This window comes from Erithacus rubecula, assembly GCF_903797595.1.
Source record: "Erithacus rubecula genome assembly, chromosome: 14".
NCBI classification, from domain to species: domain Eukaryota; kingdom Metazoa; phylum Chordata; class Aves; order Passeriformes; family Muscicapidae; genus Erithacus; species Erithacus rubecula.
Genome location: NC_136666.1, coordinates 13,622,257 through 13,639,435, shown reverse-complemented (window position 1 = coordinate 13,639,435; position 17,179 = coordinate 13,622,257). Strand labels below are relative to the sequence as shown.

The 17,179-nt window shown below is 43.1% G+C and overlaps 2 protein-coding genes across 2 annotated transcripts in view; both read left to right on the top strand.

Moving 5' to 3' along the window:
• Window positions 1–1,562: 1,562 nt before the first annotated feature.
• On the top strand, window positions 1,563–13,267 carry ARPP19 (cAMP regulated phosphoprotein 19). Its single transcript, XM_079318082.1, has 3 exons — window positions 1,563–1,739; window positions 6,353–6,475; window positions 9,782–13,267. Exons 1-3 carry the CDS (start codon window positions 1,695–1,697, stop codon window positions 9,950–9,952), a joined length of 339 nt encoding a protein of 112 aa, XP_079174208.1. The 5' UTR covers window positions 1,563–1,694; the 3' UTR covers window positions 9,953–13,267.
• Window positions 13,268–15,721: 2,454 nt separating this feature from the next.
• MYO5A (myosin VA) overlaps window positions 15,722–17,179 on the top strand; it is a 94,880-nt gene continuing 93,422 nt past the window's right edge. Inside the window, exon 1 of the mRNA XM_079318074.1 lies at window positions 15,722–15,883. Within this exon, the coding sequence (XP_079174200.1) occupies window positions 15,857–15,883 (27 nt within the window). The 5' untranslated portion in view covers window positions 15,722–15,856. The remainder of the gene's footprint in view (window positions 15,884–17,179) is intronic.

The following is a 17,179-nucleotide window of genomic DNA, read 5'->3' as shown; positions in this document are numbered from 1 at the left end:
AAACGCTTTATTCTTGAAAAGTTATGTTCAGTAATATTTCAGTACCCCCTTATCTTCATGATCTGCTTTAGGTACACATCCTTAAAAACTGACCTAGTTTCTGTAGGCTGCTTTCTTCTATTTGAGGTCATTGAAGAACCTGTGCTTTTCCTGAGGTTCTGAATTTATTTTCCATCTTTCCTCTGCATTATGTTCTCTTAAAGAAATAACTGCTTTAAGGAACTGCTGAATCCTTGAAACTGTTTTCCCTCACATTAATTTCCTAAGAGATTTGAAAGAAATTCCTGAAGTTTGCATTCTTGTCTGCTGTCGCTGCTTTGTTCTTCTCCTTCCTTTTAAATAAATCTATGATGTTCATCCTTTTTATGATCATTTTTCTATGTTGCTCTGTTTTTCACACTTTCAGACCATTTCTCCCTGATTTTGCTAGAACCAAATGTGGCACACCTGCCAGTATCATGACATTTTTTGTCATTAGGAAAAAACCCACTGGTGCATTCTCTGATTATTTTTCTGTGCAATCTTCCTGGCTGTATCCCTTTCTGAATGAGGGATATGCACATTCCTTGGGTTCCCCACAGCTGCATGATCCTGTCTCTGGACATGTACAAAAAACTTCTTCCAATTACTGGCCTGTGGGGCATTTAGTACAATTCAGCTGTGGCAAAATCATTGACACCTTCAGTTTTCACAGACCTTTCTGATCTGCTTTTTGTGTTCTTCCTGCTCATAATGGCACAAAGCCTGTCCTGGCCAGTCCCTCCTGAGTTGTGCTGAGTACAATCCACATTGCTGTTCACATAATACATTTATTTAGGGACCCCCAAAATTTATTATTGCTGGGCTATTTAAACCCCTCCTTTATGCTCTTGAAGAGAGTCTACAGAAGGTTATTTTTCAGACAAGAACTAGGCAGTGAAAAGTAGATGAGGAGGGAATAAAATACTCTGTATAACTTGATACTGTGCTGTTAAGTCCAATGGACTGAGCCTTCCCATCCGGTCAGCTGCTGCTTGTGATTCATGAGATCTTCAAGTAATGCTGCCGAGGACTCAGCTCCTTTTATTTAATCACTAAAAGTGGCCAAAAGAAGTGACTTTAGCCAAGCAGGGAAGGTTTTTTTCCCTTGACCGTGCAGGCTGGAGAGTGGGGTGGGGGCCAGGGAGGGCACCAGAGACGGCCTTGAGCTGAGATAGCAGATTGCCATCAGATATCAGAATTGTCACTGTTGGGCCGGTCAGGCATTGGAGCAGCCTGCCCAGGGGAGCCACCATCCCGGGAGGTGCTTAACACACCTACGGCTCTGGCGCCGGGTGATGCGGTTCGGTGGGTACAGTGACACCTGTGCGGGTGGACTGGACCATACGGAACATCTCCTCCAACCCCGGTGTTTCTGTAATTCTGCGATTCTAACAGCCGGGGCACCCGGGCCGGGTCTCGAACCCGCGGCCCCGGACGTGACGCGCGGAGCGCGGGCGGATCCCGCCCTCGCGCCCCAGCCCGCGCGCGCGGGGGCTGAGGTGGAGGAAGTCTGGCCCCGCCGACGCGCCGTCGCGCGCGCTGCCGCCATCTTGTGCGGGAGGCGGCAGCAGCAGCAGCAGCAGCAGCAGCAGCAGCGCGGAGGAGCCGCGGCCGCGCCTCCCGCCCGCCTCCTTCCCTCCTTCCCGGCCCCGCCGTCCCGCTGCCGCGGCGCCATGTCTGCCGAGAGCCCCGAGCCCGCCTCGGCCGAGGAGCAGAAGGTGGGTGGCCGGGCCGAGGAGCGCCGGGAGCCCCGCGGGGCTTCTCCCGCCTCCGTCGGCGCGGCCGGGCCTCTCCCTCCCTCAGCCCAGGGAGCCCCGCGGGCCGCAGCGTCTCCCGGCCCGGCCGCCCCTCCGAGCGCCGGCTGCCCCGGGCTGTCCGAGCGGCCGGGCCGGGGCCGCCCCCCGGGCAGGAGGAGCCGTGGCCCCGGTGCCGTGCGGGGCGCGGAGCGGCTCTCGCGGGCCGGGGCGGTGGCGCGGGCCTGGCCGCGCTCCCTCCGGCTGCTCCGCGGGCCGCGCCGTCCCGCGCCACGGCCTCCACCATCGCAGCGCCGGGATGGACACCGGCCATAATCCGCAGGCTAAACGTTTGTCTCACTGCAGAAAATGCTCAGCTTTTAATGTAATCCAGTCAGGAGCAGAAATACCCCGATCACAACGACCGTGACCTGTGCTAGTTAAGGTTTTTAAAAAGAATAACTGGCTGGGTTATTTTATGTCCCTCTTATGCCATCTCTGTAGCTAATAATTGTGTCATTTCTCAAGTGGGATTTGGTTTCATAGATGGCTGTGCTGAGACTTTAAGAAGCCGTTTGTTTTTTAGTCTCGTCATTGCTGTGGGAGCCCGGTTGCAATCCCCGCGGCTATGATCCCGAGAAGTTATGAAACACAAGTACTGCTCTGAAGGACGCTAAAAGAAAAAGCTTAATCTACCTCAGCTGTTAAGTTTTTGTTTAATAATTTACAATTTGTAATATGAGTTAGTCGCACAAGTAGGGCTTTGGGGGTTGGTATGGAATGATACCTTCTCAATAGGTGCAGTAATCAGAACCAGCTTCTTGTCAGGTCTGTAATCTGCTCTTAAATAGGTGTGTTCTGCAGCATGACTTAATGATCATGCTAGGTAGGCTGCTGAAGGGATACTGTTCCTGTTCAAAGCCTATAAAAATAAGTCCCTGGACTATGCAGCACTCCTAGAATAGCTCTGTAATAGGAGCATAGTTAAACATGTGGCAGCAAGTTTATTGTAATACCTTCTAGGGTGTTCTGATGAAGTCAGGTGACTGGAGCTGATTTTCCTAACGAACTTTCAGACCAAAGTCTTGGAATGTCATGCTTATACACTGCTTGGAGAAATTGCCTTTTATTTGAGAGATGAGAGATCCTTGCTGCTCTCCTCATTTAGTTTTATTCTAGTAAAGTGTTAAAAAAAATTTATATAACATCAGTAAAATAAAACTTTGCTTTCTGCGAGATTATGTCCTGTTCTGATACTGTGATATCAGTGGTGTTATGACATTGCAATATTAACCTCCACTAGAACTATTTGTGTGGGTAGGCAAAACTGAACATTCCCTCGGTTAATGCTTAGCTCTGAAACACTTACATAAACAACCCATTTTGCAGTACTTATTCATATGTATGCCTAAAAAAGCTTAAAACACCCCTAAATGAACTTTGAGGCAGTGTTTTCATGGTTAGAGCTTTTTCCTAAACTTTCTGACATGCTGTAAGAAGCTTGTGCTGAACAAGAAGGGTTTTTAACTGCAGTGATACAAGCTGAAAATCTGCCATTGACCAGCGTTTCCTGTTCTCGATGGGAAAACTCAGGACAGTGGCAGGGGGAAGTTCAGAAACAAAGAAACTTCAGACATAGGAGAACATATGTTTGGTTGACTCTTTGCCTTAAAAGCCTCTATTTTTCAGGAAACTCTTAGAAGGTGGTGCATTTTGTTGCTGAACTGGCTTTTGCCACATCAGTTTGCTGTAGGGTTGTGCTTTGCCTCATTTTTCCATCTTCTGCTTTATATTTTGTCTGAGTCTTCTGCTAAAGATGAGCCATTCATGCCAGTTTTAAAAGGCTGATGGCCCTTCTTAGTAATGCAGGTCAGTTGTTCAGCAGATAGAGAACTTTGTACTGCTAGAATCTCTGCAAAGATTAAAAGCAAAAGCTGTCTTTAGGTGAGTTAGGTAACTACTGCCTTCCTGGTAGATCATTTTAATGACTTAATGAGCTTTGTCAGATTCCTGTAGAGTACTAAAATTATAACTTTTGTGTGGTTGTCACTTGGAAGAAGAGCGTGGTATATCTTGATTTCTGCCCACTCCCCAGTCATTTGTTAGTCACTTGGTTGTTGCTTCTGTAATTCAAGGGAGAATGTTCTGAATGTAGGAGTGGCTTGGGAACTGAAGTCTTTGGGGCTCAGCAGCACATCTCTGAGAGTGCTCAGTACCATCTAGTCCTCAGAAGAACATAAGATCAGGAGGTGCAGGCAGTGATCTTCTCAAGAAAGCTCTCCGAGGTCTCAGCAATCTGGTTTAAAAGGCTTCTGAGCTGCAAATGAACGCATCGAGTTGCTTTCTGAATCTAAATTCTTGGCACCCCCTGTATCCTTCAGAAGGGAGTTCTGCAGCTTAACTGTATTTTACGTGAAGAATTGTTGTCTTAAGTATTTTTTGAACCTGCCATCCGCTGGTTTTGTTTGACACCCCAAGTCGTGGTATTGAAATTCTTTATTTTGTGTTCTGTGGGTTTTTGAGTCTTAGTTGTTGTTGGTCATCAAGAAGAAGCGGCTGTGCTCTGTATCCTTTTGAGCTGCATTGATGCATAACATGATGTTTTTGTTTGGATTGCCTGCTGTGCCATAATTTGTCAGCCCTGTGAGTTTGCATAAATGTCTCCTTTGATGCACTGTGAATACCTGTTTATATAAGCTATTTATTGTTGGTCCTCTCGTCATAAAAAAATATGTCCTTTTGGCTTTTAGGGGCAAAATATGCCCCATCAAATACTTTGTTGGCTCAATAGTGAGTAGCCAGTGATTCAGCATTAGGTATTCAAAGTGTTGAGCTGAAAGGATTACTTTTGAGCAGATCCTGTCAGGGTTGGCATTCTGATGAACCACAACAGGGAGAGCAGCAGCTGCGTGATCTTTGTAACGCATGAGAACCGTGGGCTTGGCTAGTGAGAAATGGTGGAGTTCTAAGTTCAGTAGTGTCAGGGAAGCTTTGCCCTTTATTCCTATTTGGATTTTGCATTGTATTGCCTAGCTGCATTTTCATCTAATAAAAAGCATTTGTTCCTGTTGTCACTGAAGTTTCTCTTTAATTGTTATGAGAGTTTCTATTTTTTCCTTGGGAGAATTGTTAATTTAGTTTCCTGTTGTATTGTGCAAAGCTGTCCTTTCGGCCAAATGGAGCAACTAGAAAATGTTATATTCTAAATCTGTTATAACCTTTGTTTCTGAGGCATCTTACCAGAAACATGTTGAATCTTACACAACCTGGAGCAGTTTATAAGAGAGACAAGAGCACCTAGGGCTAGGCGAGTGTGGTGGTGGCTCTTGTTCTTCAGCACATGTGGCTTGAGTCCTCCCTGCTGCTGTATTAACATACCTGTTTGTGCAGCTGTGTGGTCATCCAGGCTGTAGAAACTAATTCAAATGAAACAAGGGCAGAAAAAAAAAATATAAATGGTTATTTTTCTGTTGAATTACTTTCTGTAAACCCTAAGTGGGGATTACAGGCAGTCATACTGATTGATGCAATGCAAAGGATGATGACAGGCATGGAAAAGAGTATGAAGGGGCTGCCTAAGCAGCTCTAAGTGGACATGAAATTTTAGTTATAGATGAATGATGCCCTCTTGATTTCAATGGCAATTCTTATTTCCTGCCTGAAAGTCTTTCTGTGGCTTCAGATGATAACAATTCTATGCTGCAGCAGTCAGTGAAAATCATTATATATTTGCCCTGTATGAGGAATGGTTTTCATTAAAAAAAAAAAAAAGGATATGGCCAAATATTGGAAAAAACAGACTAAGAATTTTGGATTAAAGATATTTTAGAAATGATCCAATAGAATAAGTTGTATTTCATGCATCAAATTGCTACATGGATATGGATCAGATGAGTGTGAAGTAGAGGCCAGTGAGCAAATTGCAGTTTTGCCAAATTAATATCTCTAAATTATTATTTTGGGCATCCATGTTTTACAGTATGCTCATAAAATAGGCATTTTATTTTGTACAAATGCACTACCCAACTGTCTTCCTCCTTATAATTTCAGGATAATTATAGACATGTATAGAGAAACACAGTATTGCTATTAATGTAACAGCAGACATGTTTTGGAGACTGTTTCACAGTGAATATCAACACATTAGGGCTGGAGCAGCCATACAGATCAGTGTGGCAGTGGAAGTGCCAATCTGCTTCTTAAATGATGAAACAGGCATTTGGGAAAAAAATCCTGTGATTCTTGATCACTATTTAATATTTGTTTGTTCTTAGTGGACCCCCTGTTTTGACAAAAAAAAGAGGTTTGTTTGAGTAGTTTTTGGTTTTTTTCTAAGATTGAATAATTCAAATTGCTTTTCTTTGAGAGGGAAGTGCGCACATCTTCAGCATCTCCAGGAAAGGTATCTAAAATGGGAGGCTGAACTCCTACAGTTGCTGTCAGCATTTGAGAAAGAATGTATGAAAATGTCTAATCAGATAATTGTTATGCTCACTTGGTAGCAGCAATGGGCATGTGGGTGTGTTACCTGCAAAGCTGTTCTGTATAAATATACATTGCTGTATGTTTCACTTACTGTATCACTCACTGTCTTTCAGGAGATGGAGGATAAGGTGTTAAGTCCAGAAAAAGCTGAAGAAGCAAAATTGAAAGCAAGGTACCCTCATCTGGGCCAGAAGCCAGGAGGCTCAGACTTCTTGAGGAAGAGGCTTCAAAAAGGAGTAAGTTCTTTATGTCCACAGACAATATATAGACAAAATATAGACAAATAACATAGATAAAATAATAATATACACAGAAACATCCAAAAGTCCTGTGTCTGTGAATTTTTCTCTTACTCCACAGGCCTTTGCATGGTAAGAGTCCTAAAATCTTAAGGTTTGAGAAAGCACAGGGAGGAGAAATTTGTCTTGGCAAAGCAAATACCAGGTTGGTAGGACAGCACTTAACAGCATTAGTGGCTCAATCACAGTTGTTATAAAAAAATTAAACTGAGAAGTTGCTGTGATAGACTTGAAAAAAACATTATAGTAAACACAAAAGGATAGAAACTCATCCTTATTTTGTAGTGATTTTATCCTGCCCATTCTTATGTACCCAAAATTGATCCACTCCTTTTATCCATGTTTCTAGCATATGAAAGTTTCGTGTCTGCTGTTAGAACTAGGCATCATCTGACATTAGTGGTTTGAAAATGGTTGCATAATTCTGAATATACACCCAGACCCAAAAATAATGCTAGAAAAATGAAGAGTGAGTTAATATTTCAGTATTGTTCCACATCTAACCAGTGTCTCTTATTTTCTTAGCTATTCGACTGAGGTTTTTTTAGTTAAATTATTCATGGAGTGATTATGTAATGCCTTTCAGGCAGGCTAGGACTCTGTTCTTGGAATAATCCTAGTATGTCACTGCTTCTGGTGGTGCTTTCATTGCTGTTACACCATTGTGGGGTTTTTTTAACCATTGTCTAGGCCCTTCCAGTACACGCAATGATTCCATGTATAAATCCTTCACAAACCAGCTGGTGGAGTTCAGTGCTGATCTAATTCTGTGCTATCTGCTACCATGTCTTGGGAATTGTTACTGTTGGCAGGTGTTTTGGATAATCTTTGTCTCATAAGCTGGAAGATATAAAGCAGAGTTAATGGCTGCTGGGCCTGGGCAGGTGGTAGGTGAGGTAACTCCCTCTGAGTTATGCTGCTGCGTGGCCAAAGGCAGCTGAAATGAGACTTCACTGGGTCCAGGGTATGTGTAGACACAGAAGGGAGTGGTAAGTTTGTATTGTGATATCATCTCAGGAAAACAGGCCAGCATTCACTCAGTGAGAATTGATAGCCATAAAGGAATTGTGACTGCTTGTCCTTGGTGCAAATGTGAGGGAATCTCACCACCAGCAATAACAACTTGTACAGTATCTTCATCTTCATTATACACTATTGAATGCAAAGGGTCTTGCAGCATGTACTTTCAGATTTGAGCACAGACAGATCCATGACCATCTTAATTTCTGCTACTCTCATAAAAGAGTTTTTTTGATTTAGTGTGCTCAGTGTGTTAAAGGAGGAGACTTCTTTACTTGACAGGGGTTCTGGTGTACTTCAGGCTGCCTGCACTGAGGAGAGTTAAAACAGAGTGAAGATAGTGTGTGTGCTTTCAGGTACTGGTTCTGACAGGAAGACACCTGGACAGTCATAGTTGGATTTGAAAGGGATGATCAAATACAGACTACCTGTGAGAAGCTAGAATAAATCAGGAAAATATGGGAATAAGTTAAAGAAAGAAATGGATTGGTATTCTAAAGCATGAGAGGTGTTGGGTTTTCTCATGTATTCTTCTATGGTCAGCTGTAGCCCAAACCACCTTTGGTTTGGCAGCCAGGACACACTCTACCAATTCATTTCTGCTGTCCAGAAATGGTCTGCATTTGATGCACACACCATTACTAGCACACTTTCTGCAGTAAAGTAAAAATATTGGTAGATGAGAGCAGTACTACATCATGCTCCTGGGGAGAGATTCTGTTTGGAAATCTTAGATGGACAGAAAGATTTCTGCTAACAGCTGTATCACACCTGAAGGCCGAATGGTTCTGTTATTACCTAGATTAAAAGTTTCTTTTGGTTGCTTCAGTCTTAAAGGACAAAATGGGAAAGCCTTTTTCCAAATCAGATTATGTTCTGCCTTGAGGTCTGGGCTGCACAGGTAGTGCTAGAACACTGTGGTGTAAATAGGGATTGCACCATCAACAGGATTGAACTGGGAAGGTTTATAAATAAAAATGTGTGATTCAGATGTACAACAGACTGTGGGAGAAGCAGATCCAGTAACTTTAGGGCTCAGGCAGGGAGCACTAAAGGTGTTTTCAGGGGGTCTTGTCTGAACAATCTCCTCCCCCTTTGGTATAGGCCTGTTAGCTCAGGTGTTCAAATTACTTCTGTCTAGCAACTGCTGCCACTGAGCATTTTGCAGCTGGTTAGTACTAATGCAGAATAAAGTCTGTGGTGGCACTTAGACAAAGCAGGTAGTGATGGCTGCCCTACTGACTGAGGACTAAGCCTATACAGATCTAACTGAGTGGTCTGCTCTTTGGAGATGGTTATGATTGCAAGCAGTTGTTGGTAATGTAAATCTTAATCCTGGATCTAATTTTTTTTTTCCTTATATGAAATCTGTTCAAATTAATGGGTTGCAAGTATTTTAGAGATAGACCTCATGATAAGATTAAAAACAATGCAATTTTTCTTGCAAAATGTGTCAGTGAGCAGTTGAAGACTGGATGCAGAGCTTGGATGAAATTCCATGCCTCATTTTACCATGATGTGGATAAATAACAGTCATTTGGCTTTGACACACATAGATAACATTTTGAGAAATCTGGCTACTCTTAAAGATAATGCTAATAAAAATTTGCTGATATATTAAGGAACACTGTTTTTCAATAGTTTTTTAATTTACTTTTGTATTCAGAAAAAAAATTGAATGGAGGGTAATAATTTCCTTGACGTAATGCTTTTCAGAAGGACTATGCAGTAGATTTGACTTCGCTAAATAATTGGTTTGGGAACTTCAGGGTTTGCAGTTTGACTGTTTTAATGTGTGCAGAAAAGAGGTTTTCTTGTTGGCACACACTTTCATGCTGCTTTGATCTCTGGTGTGATAGACCAGGCTCTGTTCTCCAGCTTTAATTTGTGCTTTGTTTGGTTATTGTGCGTAGCAGAACTTGTTCACTGCGACAAAGTTTGCAAACCCCAAGGTTTCATTTGTGGGAGATGAGCTTTTGGGAAAACCAGGGCAAAAATAAAGATCAGATTATTGTTTACAATAATGTTCATAATGATTTTAAGAGTTCAGCTGTCTGTGCTTATTAGTCTTTATAAGACCTTTTTTTAATCACCGTAAAGCTACTTTGACGAATCACAAATTTTACAACTTTTTAAAATTCTAAATATCTATTTAACAATGTATTTCAATGTAGACATCTGACAAGATTTCAGGCTTTTAAATATATGTATTTTGTCTTCTAGCAAAAATACTTTGATTCTGGTGATTACAACATGGCTAAAGCAAAGATGAAGAATAAGCAACTGCCTACTGCAGCTCCTGACAAGACAGAAGTCACTGGTGACCATATTCCTACTCCACAGGATCTTCCACAGCGGAAACCATCTCTTGTTGCTAGCAAGCTGGCTGGCTGACGAGAGCAGCTGAACTGCATGATTATTCTCATTCCTGTTATTTCTCCCTAATAGTTATTTCTCACCCTCACATCCCCCTTTTTCTTTCTTACACTAAGTCATGAGACTGACAGCTTTGCAGGTAGCGATAGCATGTGCTGCTATTGTAAGGGAATACTGTTAAGAGTAAAATGTAGTATTTGGACTAGTTGAGAACAATGCACTGATTAAAAAGGACAAGTTTGGTTAGAGCAATGTAATCTACTTGAAAATGTACATATTGCCCATTTCCTAGTATAGGACTGGTTCCAGCAAGTGACATCACAAGTTTTACAACTTCTAATGTTTCTGCTTTTGTTATTTCATCTTAATTACAGCATATTTGTATTTAATATAACCTCCAGTTGTGTTGGTTTTTCTTCCGTGTTTGGGTTTGTTGTCTAAAATAGAGGTTTAGACCACAAGTTGCTAGATGGTAAAGCATGTATAAAAACAAAGACAGGGCTCTGATTGAATTTTGTTTCTGCTTTTGAACTTGAACGGCCTTAAACCTGTTTCAGCTTTAACAATAGAGTTTTTACTTGGGCAATATTTGCCCATTCTGGTGTAACTCTTGTGAACCTAGTGCTTATTGACAACTGCCTGTTGAAGCTGGTATTCTTTTCAGTTCTGTAGCTTAGGACACACTTTTGTTGAAGATGTGGATGAAGTGTGCATGTGCATAGACTGTTGAATTCACTCTTGTGCCATTTTTTGTAAATACAATAGTTTTGCACAACCTTTTGCAAACGTCTATTAGTTTTACATTTTAAAAAGCAGATAATGTGCCAATCAAAGCACAAGTGATTCTGTATCTTTCAAAGTCTTGTCCTGAAACTCAGAGCCCAGAATCTTGCTACTGAAAGTAGAAGTTGTATACCTGAAATTTGTGAAACACATTTATCCTTGACTCAACCTTATGCTTTTGCAGTTGTATATTTTGTTTCACAACAATATCCAGCATTCAAGTATAAATTTGGAATTTATATTTGCAGGCAAGTGCCCTTTCTGTTCAGCAGTTGTTTAAGCTTTTAAAGCAGAAATACTCTGTCTGTTGGCATGGAATATGGCTAAGTGTGCTGTTCTAGAGAGTTCCCTGTGTGGCAAACACCAAATCTAGGCTCCCTAGTGTTTGATATGCAATTGTCTTTAGCAATTTTAGACTTCTGGAAGCAGAAGGATTTTTTTTTTTCTTGAACTCCTGAAGAGGTATTAAATTATTTCCTTTACTTTGTTGTACAGCAGCCCCTCATTTGCATTGTGGAAACAAATACCTGGAAAGGTATTTCTATACTAACTTATTGAGAAATAGGCAACTTTTCATATCAGAAAATAGGAATTACTCCAGTTTATGTCTATGATGAAGGTTGTAAGTGACAGACAAAATACATAGTTTATATTTGGTGAATTGATGTATTTAAGACATGCTAGTTCAGGGAAATCAGAATACTGAAAGTGGAGTATGATCCATAACAGAATTGATTTTCATATGGGTAGTCACAGCCTTCACAGTCTTTGGGAGAACAAGAAACTCTCTAAAAAGATCAGTTTACTGAATGCCTTTTTCTTTAAAAAATAGTTTAGAAACAGCCTGTTAGAAACAAAGCACCAATGTGATTATTACAAGAGAGAACACTTAAAGATGCATGTTTTTAGAAGCTTGTACTTTGTGCTGACATATTCAGAAAGGTCATAGGGTATAAAGGACTGCTAGTCAAAACCACTGCTGGCCCATATTTTCTGTGATGCTCTCTTCTAGAGACAAACAAAATGGTCAAGAGAAATTGAATAGTCTTTATTTGGTCCTGTTTTGATTAGAACATTCAGTGTCTGTGTAATGTTTTTGATTCAGAGAAGCAATTACAGAGAATTTCAAAATTGCTAATCTGATTCTTTTCAAGCCTGTACAGCCCTTTTTTAGTAGTTAGATGGGCTTTGTCAAGCCTGTCCTTTATCCATATCCTCCACTAGTATTACAAATAATTTGTGGTTTTTGCAGAACAGTTTGAAGAAATGGACCTACTTGACTTCTTTAAGAAATTAGGCTGGAAGAATAACAAGAAAACTGGAAATACTGAAGCAAACTGCTTTTTATAAATGTTTGTTCTAATGTGAAAATCCCTCTTTATTTTTCTATGTATAAATTAAATTGAAGCTTAACGATAGGATTGGGCCTGAAACAAGTGTTGAACAACTTAAGGTGACTTGCTGTGTATTGTCTGGTGCCACTTTCTGTAGCTCCCCTAAGGTGAGTTGTCTTGTTTGGGAGGGTTTAAAAAGATAGCCATTTAAATTTAAACATTCCATTCACTCAGCTACAACTCAGCTTGTCCTGCTGGTTGGACAACACAAGCTCTTCCAATGCTCACTCAGTGACTTGCAGTTCCTAATATTACTACAAATTCAACTATGAATATATTATCCATGTGTATATTTGAAGTACTGTAATACTAACTAGGTCAGTGACTGATGATGAGCCTTCACATCTGACAGACCTCAGCAGCAGGCACAGCTATTTTGATTCTATACAGTGTATAAAACTTAATTCCAGTAGTCACTTAACAGTAAATGGAACATGATTGCAGATTGATGCTTACTTTCAGCTTGCTCCAGCAAGATAACTCAGCTATCCAAACTGATGTACATAATGTATTATATGAGTTTTACCATTTGATAATTGCCTTTTTCAAAGAAAACCTGTCCACACTGTAGACTGGCAGTCCCTTTCATATCTTGCCTTTAAAGATAGACAGTGTTTAGTTGTTAGAGTAGTACTCATGTAGGCTTGTAATAGCAGATAGCACCAACATTTTATTTGAGGTAGTTAAGTGGATTAATTACAACTTCACAGATATGTCCCCAAATCTGTAACACCAAAGGCTTCCCTCTCATTGTTCTTGATGTAGTAGGACAGTGTTTGTGTAAAGGCCACAGGAGTACATTTTGTTGGACATATTTACACCCAGTCAAGATGTTAAGGTGATAAAAATGTCAATTGTTCTTTACAAACTTACACATTGTATAGTATACAGAATAAATTGATTTACTTAGTTTTTATTGCACCATGGAGGTTTGTCTCATCTTTACTGTGGTTTCCTAAACAATACTGGATACTTTGGTATTCTCTATGGAAAATTTCTAAACCCTAAATCTTGCTACTCTGTATCATTAAAAATATGACTGGGCTTTGGTTTCTAGTATGTTAGACTACAGAATTACTTTAATGTAATCACATTTATATATATTTCAGTGCTTATTTTTCTATTAAGGCAATTAAAGCTTATTGTTTGAAAACTCCGTAAGAGATGATTGTTTGGGTCCCTTGCACTGAACGAAGGGGATGTCTGGGAACCAGCTTGGTGCAAAGAAGTTTGCATTGCTTTAGACTGTTGGCCTAAATATGGCAACATTTCCAGAAACCACGGTGCTGGAAAAAAGTCCCATTAATTTCCCAGTCAGCCTGAGGCTCCTTGCACAGCTTCCAGAACCAAGGAGTGTTACACAGCTCAGTCCCTCTGTGCTCTGCACACCTGCCTGGTACATGTTTGTCTCTCTTCCTACACATCTCTTGCATTACTTTTCAGAGTACTTAACTGTTCCATCAGTACTGGCTGAAACCAGCCCTGTTTGTTTTCTACAGCTAAAATCTCCAGGTCTGGTCCTTGTGTGAGAATATGGGCTTGGCAGAGAACTCACTGCTCTGTCATTGTACAGTGTGACAAGAGAATAGGAAGTGCTATGTGAGAAGGGAGTTTCTCTGCCACAGTTGAACAGATCATCGATATGAACAGAACACAGATGTAAGAAAAAAGATAGCACATGCTTCATAACTGCTGAAAAAAATTGCATGAAAATTCAGTGTAAAATTCTACATGTGGACTGTGTCAGTTACATCACCTCTGCATTGTTATCTAGAATACCCTGGGATCTATGCTCTGAAAAAAAATGCCATATTGTCAAAAAGATGTTGCACAAGGTAAGAGATGAGGTCGTTTAAAATCCTGTCAGCAAGTATTTGATGCAGGAGATGCATCTTGAAGTAGTCGGTCTGGATATAGTACAGACAGGTTGTTTCTTGGCAACTTTCAGTGCCCCCAATTTCTGTCCTTAATGGCAGATTTGAAATCCTGGTTTATGCAAATTGTGTCAAATCATAGCATATTTTGGACTCTGATATCTATTTTTTGCTGTGGCTTATAATTACATTTGGCTCCTGAGCTCTAGCTGTGAATGGCTGAAATCAGTCATCCACAGTCCAGGCAAACTCCTGAAATGAGTGTCTTTGAATTTAGCATAGATATCCTGAGGAAAAGGTTCAAAATAACAGATATGAAGCATCACACAGAGGGGAGGTCCAGGTCCTTTCTGAAAGCAAAACTGAAATTTCAGTTGTTTACAATTCCAATGTTGCACATGAAAGATGGCTGGTGGCTTTAGTATGGGTCTCTGGTTTGCCTTGGCAGGCAATTGAAGAGCAGCTATGCAAACTGCTTAGCCAAAACCTCACCCCTGACCTGGAGAGCAGTTCCCAGGAACCCATCCTGGGCTTTTTATAGCACTGAGAGTGAATGTCCAGTGCTGCTGGGAGTCAGCCTCCTGACTGCAGCAGCAGTTGATGATGAGCCTGGGCATACTGGCAGAACATGGGAAGGAATGTATTTTTAAATTCTATTCACATTATTTTGAATTCTCCCAGCAGAATCAAATGGTTTTTTAACCTCTACTTTGAATTTACTAACCTTAGTGTCCTAGCTGCGGAGGCTATATATTTGCACTTAATACAAACAACTCTGGGTAAGCTACAAATTTTCATCTTGGCCGTTTTCTATTTGTGCTTGCTGCTTTCTCCATCTCCTTCCTTTTAAATAGCAGCAGTAAAGTCCAGCTAAGAATTCATGGGGATCATTTCTTTTGGGAATCAGGATAGTGTTTTCTCTGTGTTACTAAAGTGATGAATGATTTCTGACCCATTGCTTTAATGGTTCACTTTCTCTGTAAAAAGGTTTCTCTGTTTCTTTGGTAGTCGTGAGTTTCAGGGGCAGTGCAAACACTTCCCACTGAATACACAGCTGTTAGCTAGACAGCTCAGTTCTGATAGAGAATAAACAATCAAAAGCACTTCGGTGGAGAATGTGGCAAACACAATGATTTCAAACTTGTTTTGTATTTTGGACCACTTGGACTAGTGGGATGCATTTCCAAGGTGGAAAACAGAGAAAGAGACCTTCAGTTATGCTGTCAGAAGAACTCTTGCCATAACCTTCAAACAATTTGAAGGATGGGATTAGAATCCGAGAGGAAAAAAAAAAAAAAAAAAGGGAATAAGCGGATGGCGGTAGGGGGGCATCAGGCTGTGACACGGCTGCGGATCCAGCCCGAGCAGGCTCATCTCCCGCCCGCCTTGGGAGAGCAGCGGCGCCGCGAGGGAAGGACCGGACCGTGCCCTGCGCCTGTGACCAAAATTACAAACAGGATGGCGTAACGAGTGACATGTTCAGTGTAGGAGAGAAAAAATAAAATTATTAATTTAAAAAAAAAGGTTGGTGAGGGAGAGGAGGCATAGCGGCGCTGTCACAAAGCGGGGTCTCGCAGCCCACCGGCAGCGCAGTGCCCGCGGCGGGGCCGGGAGCGGGAGCGGGAGCGGGAGCGGGAGCGGGGCCGGGAGCGGGGCCGGGAACGGGAGCGGGAGCGGGGCCGGCCCGCCCGCCGGTGGGAGGCATCGCGCCGCCCGCCGCCCCGCGCCGCTCCCACAATGCACAGAGCCCGCCAGGTAGCAGCAACATGGCGCGGGCCGCCTGAGCATCCTCCTCCTCCTCCTCCGCCCGCCTCCGCCCGCCTCCGCCTCCCGCCGCCGGGCTGCCGCAGAGGGGCCGCCCGCCCTGCGCCATGGCAGCGTCCGAGCTCTACACCAAGGTAGGGCGGCGGCGGGGCCGGGGCTGCGCGGGGCCGCGGGGCGGGGGCAGCGCGGCCCGGCGGAGCGGCGAGGGCGGGGGCCGGGCCCGCATCCATGGAGCCGGGCCCGCATCCCGGGAGCCGCTCCCCGCCGCCGGTGAGGGCCGGTCCCGCCGTGCCGGAGCAGCTCGGTGCCCGGGCAGGGCGGGGGGCGCGGCCGGGCCCCGGGAGCCGCCGTGCCCGTGCCGTGTTCTGGCCGTGCCCGTGCCGTGCCGTACCGGGCCGTGCCGTGCCGTGCCGTGCCGTACCGGGCCGTGCCGTGCCGTGCCGTGCCGTGCCGTGCCGTACCGGGCCGGCGGGGATGCGCCCCGGGCCGGGAGCAGCGCGCTGCGGCTGCTCGGTTATCGCCCTCGGGAACCGCGTCCCGCTCCTTGAGCAGAAACGGCTTCCACGACAGAAGCGCTTTGATATTCAACTACGCTTTTTGGTGACACTGCACCTTTGGATTATATTCTTCTGGCAGTCGTTCAGAAGCTATGCAGTCAGCAGTGATGCGCAGCGTGACTCTCATATGCTCTTTAATCAGACATTTTTCTAATCTTTTTAGTTTTGTGTGTTAGTATCTCATCAGTTCTGCCTGGAAACAGTTGCTGTCCCGCTCATCTTGATGGCAAAGCCTGCGAATTGAGATGTGGAAATGGTTGTTTCCACCCCTAGCAATGCATTGTTTTCATTGCTCTGCCTTGAGCTAGTGCATAAATCTGAACAAAAATGACAGACAACAGGTCTTTAAGGGCAGAAGGGATGACAGAGGTCACTGGAATCGAGCAGGGCAGTACAGCATGGCTAACTCTCCAACTACTTTCAAAAGGCTTCACAGTCAGAGTGTTGGTGTGGAAGCCACACCGTCTAGATCCTTGAGACACTTAGTGAAATACTCCAGAATTATCCTGAGTCTAGCACTCTGCATGGAAGGAAAGGAAAGAGACTTTTTGTTTTGACATGAACAGGTCACCCTGTTTGTGAAATGCTCCCGCTGAGGGGTGGTGGGACAGCACAGTGACTGTGCATCAGGACAAATCAAAGAGGACAGTCCCTTCAGCAGGTTCTGCATGCCTGGGTCTGAGAGAATATCCTTGTGGGAGAGTTTGAATGTGAGAGATGAGCAGCATGCCTGCACCCCTAAAGAATGCTATCAGTGATAGGGCACACCTTGGTGTTCTGTATCTCATACAAGAGTGTCTCTCTGAACTATCCCAGAGGGATGAAATTCACCATTCTGGTCAAGAGAGCTGTGCTACTGCAGAGTTGTTTCCA